At 42.1% G+C, this 12661-nt stretch overlaps 1 protein-coding gene across 1 annotated transcript; it reads left to right on the top strand.

Annotated features, from left to right (window-relative positions):
- Positions 1-236: 236 nt before the first annotated feature.
- Positions 237-7457, top strand: LOC137269995 (E3 ubiquitin-protein ligase DCST1-like). The gene is made up of 4 exons (XM_067803819.1): positions 237-398; positions 3237-3350; positions 5898-6083; positions 7353-7457. The coding sequence occupies exons 1-4, from the start codon at positions 237-239 to the stop codon at positions 7455-7457; spliced, it is 567 nt and encodes a 188-aa protein (XP_067659920.1).
- The last annotated feature ends 5204 nt before the right edge of the window (positions 7458-12661 follow it).

Raw genomic sequence — 12661 nt, 5'->3', positions numbered from 1 at the left:
GACGTGTCTGCATGTGCTTGCTCGTGTCCGTGTGTATCTACTTGTGTCCGTGTGATTTTGCTTGTGTCTGTGTTCCTGCTTGTGTCCATGTGTGCCTGCTTGTGTCTATATATGCTCGCTTGTGTCCGTGTGTACCTGCTTGTGTCTGTGTGTTCCTGCTTGTGTCCGTGTGTGCCAGCTCGTCTCCATGTCTTCTATCAGTCGACATGAATGTGGTGTTATCTCTGATTCCTATAATGTATGGTGTGCCTCCAGACTGCTTGCGTACTCCGACAAAGGTCGACACACGCATTATCGTCACCATCTACTGCATCTACGTGTGCGTGTGGGTTTTCATGTACTTCGAGGCATACGGCCTGCGACTGCGAAGGCAAATATGCTGCTTCTTCTACAGGAAGGTAGGTAACCCTGTTTCAGCTTGAGACGTCTCTACATTGATGGAATGATTTAGCCAGAGTGACACTGAAGGAGAACTATCTACAATGCTAATATGGCTCGAATACTGCAAGCCAAATACATCTTGGTGTTGTTTGAGTTTACTCATAAGAGTTAGACTTCCCCAAAGTCATACGTCCCAATTGTCAGACAAATCAATCAGGGCCCACTTGCACAAAGCAAGCTTAGTGCTAAAATGATTGTAACTCCTATTCACCAGCATAAGCTCAGGATAGTTATAGTGCTAAGATCGTTTTGTGCAAGTGGGCTCAGGAGTGACTGCAGTTACAATCCAGTCTTACCTACTGATACACTAATGACATGGTGGTCACGTTTGCACACAAATACTATGATCAGAATAGTAATGTTGACTAGCTTACTCAATCGCTGGTGATGTACCGTCAAGACGTGCTCAGGGAAGTGCACTATAACTAGAGACGTCATCCTGAATGTGTTTAGTACATACGCACGCACACACACACACACACACACACACACACACACACACACACACACACACACACACACACACACACACACACTCACACACACACCAAGAGACAGAATCTTGGTAAGGTTCCTCAGTACATTGAGAAAGTGGACCCGAGAAGAGACTACGCCTTTTCAATCCATGTACAACGATGAAGTAGCTCCGCTGAGAGCTGATGTTGCACACAACATGCCTTCTTTCCACAATGTCAGGAGTGCATTTTACAGATACTTGCAAACATCCATACCAAACTTACTACACAGTTGACGTGGCATCAACCTGTTGACATTATGACACAAGATGGTCGACGGTTCCTGCTTTTCAGCAATTGAGACGATGACGAGTTGATAGCCATTTCAACAGAAGACCAGATAGCCAATCTGCTGTGGGCAGACATCATGTACATGGACAGCGCCTTTTACTCTTGCCCGGCCTTGTGGAGTCAACTGATGCCTGATCGACAACAGACAACCTCTGCCAGACTACTCAGACTGTTAAAGGACAAAGTTCAAGAGATGCGCAACCGTTCTGTTTGAGTACAAACAGATTTGAGCTAGCAGCCATCCGAGCCATAAGTCAAGGGGTGGTTTGCTTTTTTTCATTTCACCTACAGAGTTTGCAAGAAGACGCAAGATCTTGGTCTGACTGTCCCGTACAATGAAGATGCTGAAGTACAGAGGTGGATACGACGAGCTGGTGGGCGTCCTCTGCGTCCAGGGGCGGCGTTCTGGACACATAGATGCCACAGATGAACGAGACACCAGACATAAACGACTACATTGTAGACACATGGGTTGATGATGGAGCCGATTTCCTTAACATCTTCCCACACACAAACAAGGAAGGCTTCAGCAGAAGATTAAACATCCTCCCCTAGTGTTGATGTCCTCGTGACCCGCGGCAAGGCACTCCCGCATCATCATTCTAGCATCTACCGAAATCATCCAGAAGATTGAGAGAGAGCCAGTGCCAGCAGATAAACATTGGTGCTGGTCCCTCAAAGACGAAGAGGATCTACGGGGAAACTGAAAACACGCCGATGCATCTGCAAGAGACACAGTGTACAGGAGGGATGATAAATATGGCAAACGTATCCTTTTGTCAGACTGCATCATGGCAAACATTCAGGTAGACATGTTCAGTATATATTACTTGTTGTCTTCAAATGGGCCAGCACGTATCCCTTTTTATTACTTTTGTCAGACTGCATCATGGCAAACGTCCAGGGAGACATGTTCAGTATATGCTTCTTCAAATGGGCCAGCACATATCCTTTTGGTAGAGTGCCATGGCAAACGTTCAGGTAGACATTCCCAGCTCTCAGAATGGGGAAAGTTTGGCATATGAATGATACAGATCAAGACAAGTATTGTTGTGAAGGGACGTTTAGTGTTATGTCCAGAGATAGGGTAGATGACTACTGAACTTATATACACAAACACATAGTCTTAACTGGGGACAAAAGAAAGTAGTGCTGTCTACATGAATATATCTTGTGACCTTATTCTGAAAGGATACGAGTGTTGTACATGGATATATTCACTTGCTGTTTTCAGAGAGTGGGTGAGTTTAGTTGTACGCTGCTTTTAGCAATATCACGTCGGAGGACACCAGAAATGGACTTCACACACTGTACCCATCTTCATAGTAAGAGGACCCTAGTGTTGTGCATGTATACTTACCTTACCTCACACTTGCATTTGGTACTTAACTCGTGGTAATAATTCTTTATCTCGAATAACATTGAATTACGTATGATGCACGGAATTTCCCTATATGAAGCCTCTACACATGCTTACATTACAACCTAACCCAGTTTTCCCAGTGGGTCTCTTGTGGTGGAGAGTTCTCCATCAAGCATATACTGCTTGACAACGTGGGCTTTTCAACTACAAGGGGCTCGCATTTCGAAACGACAAATCTGAAAGACCTGTTTTGCCGCGTGAGCGGGCATCTCATTATTAGCCACCTGAGGGAAGTTGATATGTACCATAAATTGTACCTACGTAAATCAATAACGGATGGCCTGTTTTTGAATTTGGTGTTTTGAATTGCTGCTTTTAAATGATAATGCAATGAATATACATGTTTTCAAAATAAAACCCATTTTGTACTTTGTACTTCAAATGGGTATGAAACCAGACTTGATCTCGTCACTGGATTTCACTGGAATACTGCTGACGTGACGTAAAACTCAACTCAACTGTGTAGGCGGGTTACATTCAATTGTAATAGAAGAACCCTCAGCCATCAGAAAACGACATTTATCTGTGAGGTACCATAAGTATACAAATTCACATGCTGATTTCAGAGAGAGAAGAAACGAGTGCTCTACATGTACAATGACATGTTGAAGAAGCGGAAGGGGTTCCTCCGTCAGATGAGACACAGGGTTAGAAAGCAGGTGAAAGCAGGAACTCTCACAGTACGTGTACCTACTCTTTGTGTAAGTATATTCATTCTAACTGTATATATACCCACACTACCTGCACGTAAGCCATCTTTACCTTTAAATATATCCATTACTTATACAAGTGCACATTTGCCATCTCAAGGTTTTCATGTTACCACTGTATGTGCATGTATATCCACACTATCTTAACATATACCATCGCTATTTGTACGACTACCAACGGTAACTGTACGTATACTGCATCTATCTGTTCGGCTACTACCAGTAAATGTACGCATACTATATCTGTACGGCTACAACCTGTACCTGTTCGTATACTACATCTATACATCTATACTATCTGTATGGCTACGAACTTTACCTGTACAAATTTAATAATACTTAGAGGATACCAAACGACCTTCCGTGTTATACCATTTTTATTAAACGAGTTAATGATTTGGTATCAAAAGAGCGAAAGCATTGTGACGTCATACCTTAGTAGCGTAATGACGTCATGCGTCTAGCGATATTATACTAGTGTAATATTGCCATGCAAATATTACACTGCAGTGTCATCCAAGGGTCGAGTAATAAGCCAAAACATTACACACGTTGTATGTGTTGATAGTTAATTATTTAACATGAAGACAAGCGGTTTTTATGGATGACAACTTCTTTATTCATTTCTTCTCTCGAAGAAGAAAGAACATACCTCGAAACTTCGTGACTCTTCACAATAAAGAAGTTGTCATCCATGAAAAAGCGCGTGCCTTTATGTGTATCACTTCTAAACGCCCTTCAAAGACTCTAATTATTTAACACGGATGTACGTGTGCGTGCCGGTGCCTGGTGATCGCCTTTCACTGAAACACTCCAGAACATGCTGACAGCATACGGAGAGGGGCGTGCGTTGCCATGGTGACAGACTAAAGCTTAGTCTCACTTAAGATTTTGCTGAGACCGTTTCAGGATCCAGTCTTAGCCCGAGTTTTACTTAAGCAAAAACAACCGAACCTGAGACAAATTTCATGCTAAATAACTTTCATACTGAAGACACTTTCATGATCCCGGGCCAAAGTAATATGGTGTATGTTGGCCTTAATGTGATTGACTGTGGAGGATTTAGAATCGTTGTTTCTCACTGAGGTCTGATGTTCTTTAATCCTAGTGGTGACTGGTCTTGAGGTTTCACCAGCGCAAGATTTGCCACAGTCGCATTCTATGTGGTAGACAACACCTGTGGGATATGGTTTTATTTGTGAGCCCAGAGAGGTTCATTTGAGGGCCTCTTTGTATTCACATAAGAAATTGAATACTAAGTCTAAGTTCCTACCCAGTTTGCCATGATTTTGAATATAGTATTGTCTCTAGATTACAGTATTGTCTCAGGAATAAAAGTTTATTTTGAAAGTTTGGTTTTGGAGACTAAGCCATAGAATGTATACATGGTTTTGGGGTATGTATGTGTGATGTTAAACAGTTCCTCCCTGAAATGTCATGCGGCCAACCTATCATGTGACTCGATTGATGGAATTTAACAGCTCAACCAGTCAGGAGTGATAAGGAGGTAACATGTCCACCCTAATATCCAACACAAAATATCCATGTTATCTCTTTATCACTGCTGATAGATAGAATTACAGTCACACTTCACCTTATCAAGTTGTAACTCTCCTCTTTTTATCAAACCGTGAATCAACTCATACAGACCATGGTGGACTGTCTCCATCATGTTCTGTTTTCTCTCGTTGTGTGAGAATAGATCTTGTTCAACTGTCACCATAGTACAACTACCTTGTGCAAATGTTGCAGTGTTTGACATCTTATCTTGTACATATATTTCAGCGTGTAACATTCAGTGTTGTGCATTTGTCAAAATAATTTACACCGCAGCATGTCCGATTTTCACAAAAGGTGTTCATGAACTTTGTAATGTTAGAATACAGATGTTACTTACAATACGTCTCTTTATTGCTTGCTGGATTCACACCTCGTTCTGTTGTGGACTGGTTTCATCTTGGGACTAAACATGCAACAGAAATTGGAGGCTCATTCAAGATTGAAATTCAATATATAAACAAAATCCTTAGTTGAATTTTGAGTGCAACCAATAATTCGTATGGTGTTTAGCGAGGAGAAGCGTTCTTGCCATCCTCGGGAACATGTCGAACTTGCCAAATATTACAGACATCAAATGCGTGCCTAAGGCCGATGTCAGGAACATTTAGATCATGTTTCTTGATCAGGCGGAAATGTTGGATGATATTACTTGGGCCTTCATTTAGGAGACTACTGAATTTAGACTCTAAAAAAGAAAAAAGTGTCAATAGAACAAAAGCATTCTGATGAAGTGTTGAAATATAAATTAAGAAGGAAAAGAAAACATTTGATTGCAAGCAGGAAAAGGGGGGAAAACAAATGGATGGAAAGTAATCGGCTCGAAGTACAAGATTTTCGCGCTGATAGCATCTCAACACATGATTACAATGAAGTGTTTACGTATAATGTATTCCTACAGGTGTGCTCACTGTATTAGATGCTTGTATATGACCTGTTTCCATGTTCACATCATTACAGCGTCCCACAGGTGTGTTCAGTGCCCTCTTGCAAGAGTTTCCGCGATGCTGCAAGTTCCTGGAGAGATTCAATAAGATCAAAATCAAGTGTCTCATATGTGAGGATCCGAAAGACAACGACTTCCACAAATGTGAAACAGAAGGCTGCAATTTCACATACTGTAAAGACTGTTGGCTTGATGTCAAAGTGGGTAACAGGCATGGCTTGTATGGTTGGGTAAATCCAGGGAATTACATACCCAGTGTATTGAACATCTGTCTCTCTGAAACACGTTGCTTTTGAAAATCATCAACTTTAATGTCTTCGTATTCACTGTCTTTATGATCTTTGCATTCTCTGTCTGAAACATTATTGTGTTGTCTGTCTGAAACGTCATTGCATTCTCTGTCTGAGACGTCATTGTGTTGTCTGTCTGAAACGTCATTGTGTTGTCTGTCTGGAAAGTCATTGCATTCTCTGTCTGAAACGTCCTTGTGTTGTCTGTCTGAAACGTCATTGCATTCTCTGTCTGAAACGTCATTGTGTTGTCTATCTGAAACGTCATTGTGTTGTCTGTCTGAAACGTCATTGCATTCTCTGTCTGAGACGTCATTGTGTTGTCTGTCTGAAACGTCATTGTGTTGTCTGTCTGAAACGTCCTTGCATTCTCTGTTTAAAACGTCCTTGTGTTGTCTGTCCAAAATGTCAGTGTCTTCTCTGCCTTAACTTCATTATCCTCTCTGTCTGAAAAACATCATTGTCCTTTTAGTCGAAAACATCATTGTCTGCTCTGTCTTAATCATCATTGTCCTCTCTGTCTGAAATGTATTGTCGTCACTATCTTAAACGTCGTCGTCCTCTGTCTGAAACATTGCTTTCTGTGTGAGGCGTCAATGTCCTCTATCTCTTTAACGTCATTGCCTTCTCTGTTGTAAAAGTTGGTGTCATCTGTGTCTTAAATGCCATTGTCATCTCTGTCTTAAACATCATTTCCGTCTCTGTCATTAACGTCGGTGTTTTCTCTTTCTTTATAACATTTTAGTCTTCTGTGATTTAAATGTCATTGTCTTCTCTGTCTGAAACATTAGCATTTTCTCTAGCTTTGACATTAACTTCAGTGTCTTAAATTTCATTGCATTTTGTCTTCATAGTGACTGCCTTCACAGTAGTAAACGTCAAGTTCTTCTTGTCTTTAGCATCAATCTACTCTTTCCTTAACTTTATTGTCAGTTCTGTCTGAAACGTCAGTGCCTTCTCTTTCCAAACCGTCACTGCCATATCTGTCTGAAACGTGAGTCTGACATGGCAGCGTCTGCACTATAATAAAAAATCATTGCTTTCTCTGTCCTCAACGTTGCTGGTTATTGTGTCTTAATATCACTGTCTTCTGTTTCTACCGTCGCTCCCACCTCTGTCTGGAATGTCAGCATTTTCACTGTCATTAACATGATTGTCTTCTCTGTCGTTGTGTTGCAGAAAAAATGCTATGCATGTCAACAGCCTCAAGCTGGAAGTTACACAGACAGCGTATCTGCTACTGACGATGACAGCGACATCACCGATGATGATATCTTCGATTAGTTTAATTTTGTTGTGTTTAGTATCGTCATTTCGATAAATGTGTATCGAGCAAAACTGCGTGTTCCATGTACAGACGATCGCATCCATGATTTCATTGGCAGTATTGATGTACGGAAGGTGAAACGTCAGCAGTCTGTTTGAGGTATGAGTAACCTGCCTTCAGCAAGGACATTTTGTTCAGAGCCTAGCACTGCTGAGAGACAAGTTTCGTTTAGACAAGTTTGCATTTACCACTGCAAAAGTAGGGAAAGTTAGTAAGTAAACTTCGTTCATTTTAGCTTACATTTCGTACGTTTGCGTTATTTTCATACGGATGTATTGGCAAACTTACAAATTATGTTTGTGTAATTTCAACTGCTTGGTTTATTTAATATGTACTCGTTCATTTTAGTGCTATTTCATATTTGACGTAAATAATTTCAGTGCAGCTTTGCCTCTCTTAAGAATTACCGTAAATGCCCTAAACATTTGCATCAATTTATTTTCTAAGAAATAACGTTAATTTCGGGTTTTTGTTTGTCTTTATGTTTAAGAAATCTTTTCAAGCAGCTCGGGTCGTTGATATTTTATGTACAATATTTCACGGCATAAAGCAATGTCATTGTTATTTTCATTGCATCTTCTAGTTTCCTACTTGTATAAGGCATTATCATTCATTATTAAGTAACTGTCATTAAGTGTCAACGTGATGAACATGACTTTAATCTGAATAACTGTGCATTAAAGCTTGAAAATACTCACAATGACATTCCGGCATGTATTGGTGTATGTAACCAATAACATTGTAATTGTGTTTGCTTCTAACACTTGGATAATTGCAGTTGGTGTATATTGATAATTACAATTAGTTACTGGCCATATGGACGATGATGATATAAACATACTCAGGTTGTTATTCACTGAAGGATAACCAAGTTAGTAGGTATGGTCTCAGTTACAAATGACTTTCAATGTTTCCAAACATTCCTGTTCTTATTTCACACTGGTTTTGAAAAGTCCATCCACTACTAAAATTGGTCACTAATTAAATACATGCTTTAACAAGACATGCTTTTCCATCTCTTCATACAAGCTCAGTTCCACAGCAAGTATAAAATTATGAAGGGGTGAATATTGCGAACAGCCCAAAAAATAAGTCTGGTTACGTGAAGATGTGGGTTAGAATTGGTCTTGAACAACTTATGTTTGTTGTAAGAGAGAACTAATGACTAATGGGTCATGTGATCATGTATGAATTTGGAAATTTTAACTGTAAATTGTATATTTATAAACTTATCCTATTTCACGATTTGCATTTCTCCATCTTCCTTCGACGCTTAGTGCAATGAATTAGAACTCTCCCTGTATGCCTCACTTGACCATACGCCCGTGTCCCACAGACTGCTCTCCTCATAGGACAGTACCATGCTAAGCACGCGGCACGCTGCCCTATCTACCCACGTGACTACCGTAGAGTGATCATTCTCTTCTTGGAGCCACCACCGTTATCTAAGTAGTGGGGAGGCTGGGTGGGCATACTTTGCCTGAGATATGATAAGTATGTAAATATACAATTTATTGCCAAAATTTCCAAATTTTTAAACTTATCCTATCTCACGATTTGCACTTATCGCACGGTTGGACGGCGGGTCGAAGATTAGCCTTTGTCTCAAAGCAATGGTAGTATACACTGTACTGGCTTACGACAACCGCAGATACAAAGAAACAAGAGAGGCCGGATGTTACTATCATAGTTGGATTCCCTTGAACCCCTTGATTTAGTAAATTGAATCAGAAAGCTCAAAGATTTAACGTTCAGTATCAAAACAACACCATTTGGCTTTCACTACATACCACAGTAAGACCACAACGGTGTGCTAGGGCACTTAAGAGCTAGAACGCTACGAAATCCGCAAAGGAATTCAGGAAGGACTCGCTACACCGACGTGATTGCTCCATGGAGTAGAGGTCAGCAAGCGAGATTGTCGAACTCTTCTATATCGCAAATGCAGGAACTGACCGCTGTAGATCCGTATAGACACTTACTACAATCAACCAATAACAGTGTGCGAAGAGTTCTAACCCCAGAAGAATCGAAAACAAAACTCAGAAGTAGATTTCAGAATTTTATTCAGTATGCACACGAGTGCAAACGTATAATGCACACTATAATTAACTGCGTTGACAGGCCGAAGACAATTGCTGGTTCCAAACTGGGGGAGATCTTGGACGTCAGTGACCGATGAGTCCCTCAGACAAGTGGAAGAATGTTTTAACATTGTATCTGAGCGCCAAAAGCAACCCTCCATGATGAACTCTGACAGGGCAAAGAGATAAATCTTCCTCACCATCAGGCCCAAGAATAGTTGACAACGGAGGAATAGTAAACATTCTATCCGGTTTGTCCTGTTCCAACACAAACCCAGAAAAACTCTGCCATGACGTTTCCGTTCAAAACGTACATGATTCACATGCCGAGCGTGTAACTCCGACATACGAGCCCCAGTAGCTGATGCTTCTAAGAAGTTTTGAATGTTATTTGTTCAAACTCCTTATCATATTCACTAAACACCAAGTGACGGAGGATGACTGACAAATCCCATGCAAGAGGACTAAACGTCTTAGACTGGTCAGCAAACCTGAACGATCGAAGCAGATACTGGAGCTCGGGAGTAGTAGACATCTTGGTTCCAGTAGTTCTGGCAAGAACTGAATTATTGGCAGCCAGATAGGTTGGCAATGTGTATTAGTACCTTAGGGTTGTTTGTGGTCCGTAAATGCTGTTGGAATTACGCAACAACCTGAGGTGACGTAGTGGTGGGAGAATGAATTCTCCTAATACAACAGTGATGTTCAAATTTCTTCCATTTATCCTCATACAATGGAACGAGTCGAAGCCTGTGCGCAGGGGTTACATTGTAGCTACTCTGTGAGAGTAACCCTTGGCTATCAGGGACTTTTGTAAATGCGCCATACGTGCAGACTGAGGGTTTGTGATGGCCCGTGGTACATGTCTACAGGTGGATGACGGAGTACGTCGTTGTGAATGGGTAACGGTACTGGATTCAGTTCTCCTAGCTGTTTTAGGCTGACAAACCAACTTCATGCTAGCCAAAGGGTGCCACCAAAAGCAGACGAATCGTGCTGGTTGCAAGTTCTGCCGCCCAGTGTTGAATGGCTAGAATGACGGCCTTGAATTCCAATTCGTTGATGTGAAGGGTCTTTTCTGCGAACAACCACTGCCCGGCCACTGGATGATGAAGAAACACCCCCAACCCCCGAGGGATGCGTCTACGAACAGGTGAAGACTCGATGTGAAGGGCAGCAAAGAGACTCCGGCGCAGACATTCTGTTCCTCGAGCCAACAACAAAACCTGGACGTAATTGCACTGGAAGACGAATAACCCCCCCGAGGTTGTAGTTTCGGATGTATGGGCACAGAAACATCTGAAGGGGACGATCCCGAAGTTGTAGTTGGCCCCTGTAAGTCAGTGCTTGTGCCGACTTCAACAACCCGAGTAACTCTTGCCGCAAGGTTCTGGGTGAATCCAATGCCAGAGGTAGAATGTGGCGAAATGTGTCCCATCTGCCCTGAGGTACAAACAACATGCCCTGTTGTATGTCGAATACCGCCCCTATGAATTGTAATCTCCGGCTCGGTCTTAACTCTGACTTAAAGTTCAGGAGCCATCCTAATTGCCCTAGCAACTTGGTGGGTGAACTGCCTGTGGGAATGAAGGACAACTGGATGCTGCTGAGCGATGTAGCTCTCAAAAGTGATTCCCCGACAATGCAGGTAGTTTGTTATCGGCATGGTTATCCGAGTAAAAAGCCACTGGACCAAAGACATTCCAAACGGTAGTACCATCCACTGGTTATGACGCCCTTGGAACGTGAAGATATTTCCGGTCGTCTAGATGTATTGGTATGTGAAGATAGGCTTCTTGCAGATCGAGAGAAATGAGATAGCCCCCTCTCTTCAATATGGTGCATAGAAGATTGATTGGCGCCATCGAAATTGGAGCGATGGTGACATAAACCGGGCATTGAACTGTTTCGTGTTGAATCTCAAACTAAGTTTGTTTGAATTCTTTTTCGACACCGGAAAGATGGGAGAGTAGAACCCCGGAGTATCATGGACAGGATCGACCTGTGGCCAGCATGATTGTCCAGAGGTGTCTCTATATAGTGGCCTGAAGAACCAAGTTTTGATTCAGAGGGTAAGTACGTTATAGAGAAGTGACTGTGAGAGGGGGTTCCCGATAACAGGCATCTGATATCCGTGAGTGAGAATGTCCGAAACGTACGGATCTCCGAGAATGTCCAAGTTGGGTGCATACTTTCCTAACCTCCCGCCCACCGGTCAGTCGAAGGTCGGGACGGTCAGACCAAGTCAGGCAGCGATCTCTGTTGCTTGTAAGAGCCACTTCCGGCCTCAGGACCGGACTTAGGGGGCTGATAGGTGGCGCCACCACGAGATTTCCAACTCCTGTTCCGCGACTGGGTGAAATGTTTGTCACGAAAACAATCCTTCAAGTCTGGGTTGGTTGGAGAAAACCGTTGCATTCTGCGTTGAAGGGCCAAAAGAGAAAATACAGGGCTCTATTCTCTTCACCATTTGTACCATATCATTTGGGTACACCGCAAGGACACATACGCTATCCTTTCCATCTTTACGCGGACGATCCTGTTTCTTAGATTAAAATCTATGGGGAATGTTTCTGCTGAAGACTCATCCCGAGCTATCACAAACTGTGTAAATGGCATCAGCCTTTCGATGCAGCACACTTTTCTACAGTTTAAGTGACTTAAGATCACAGAGGCTGTGTTTCAGCCATATTTGTGCTGTTATTGAGTGTAGACGTTATGTAGCTAGTAAAGCTCCAGTATCATTTCTTCAGGGTGGCGAGGTTAGTGATCAGATTCATGAGGTGATTGCTAAATTTAACTCACACGTTAATGCCCAACGTGATGTTAATTATGTTTATTCAGAGTTTTTAGATTCAATGTACACAGAATTAGATAAAGTCGCTGTCTTTAATCCTAGGAGCAACAATCCAGGTAGATGTAAATCAAGGTATAAGCCATATTGGTCTCCGGAGCTTCAGTGTCAGTGGGACAAGGTCAGGGTCGCAGAAAGGGCGCGGCTGGATTGTAAAACTATCAAGAGGAAAGGTCTTAAACATATGTTTGTGTCTGAAAGGAAGATGTTTGATAGACCACTG

The sequence above is a fragment of the Haliotis asinina genome, unplaced genomic scaffold (genome assembly GCF_037392515.1).
Source record: "Haliotis asinina isolate JCU_RB_2024 unplaced genomic scaffold, JCU_Hal_asi_v2 scaffold_25, whole genome shotgun sequence".
Classification (NCBI taxonomy): Eukaryota; Metazoa; Mollusca; class Gastropoda; order Lepetellida; family Haliotidae; genus Haliotis; species Haliotis asinina.
This window is presented reverse-complemented; position numbering and strand designations above follow the sequence as displayed.

Coding starts and splice junctions, on each gene's coding strand:
- LOC137269995 (XM_067803819.1), top strand. CDS start 237: ATGTATGGTGTGCCTCCAGACTGCTTGCGTACTCCGACAAAGGTCGAC. Junction 399..3,236: donor GCTGCTTCTTCTACAGGAAG/GTAGGTAACCCT, acceptor TGCTGATTTCAG/AGAGAGAAGAAACGAGTGCT. Junction 6,084..7,352: donor ACTGTTGGCTTGATGTCAAA/GTGGGTAACAGG, acceptor GTTGTGTTGCAG/AAAAAATGCTATGCATGTCA.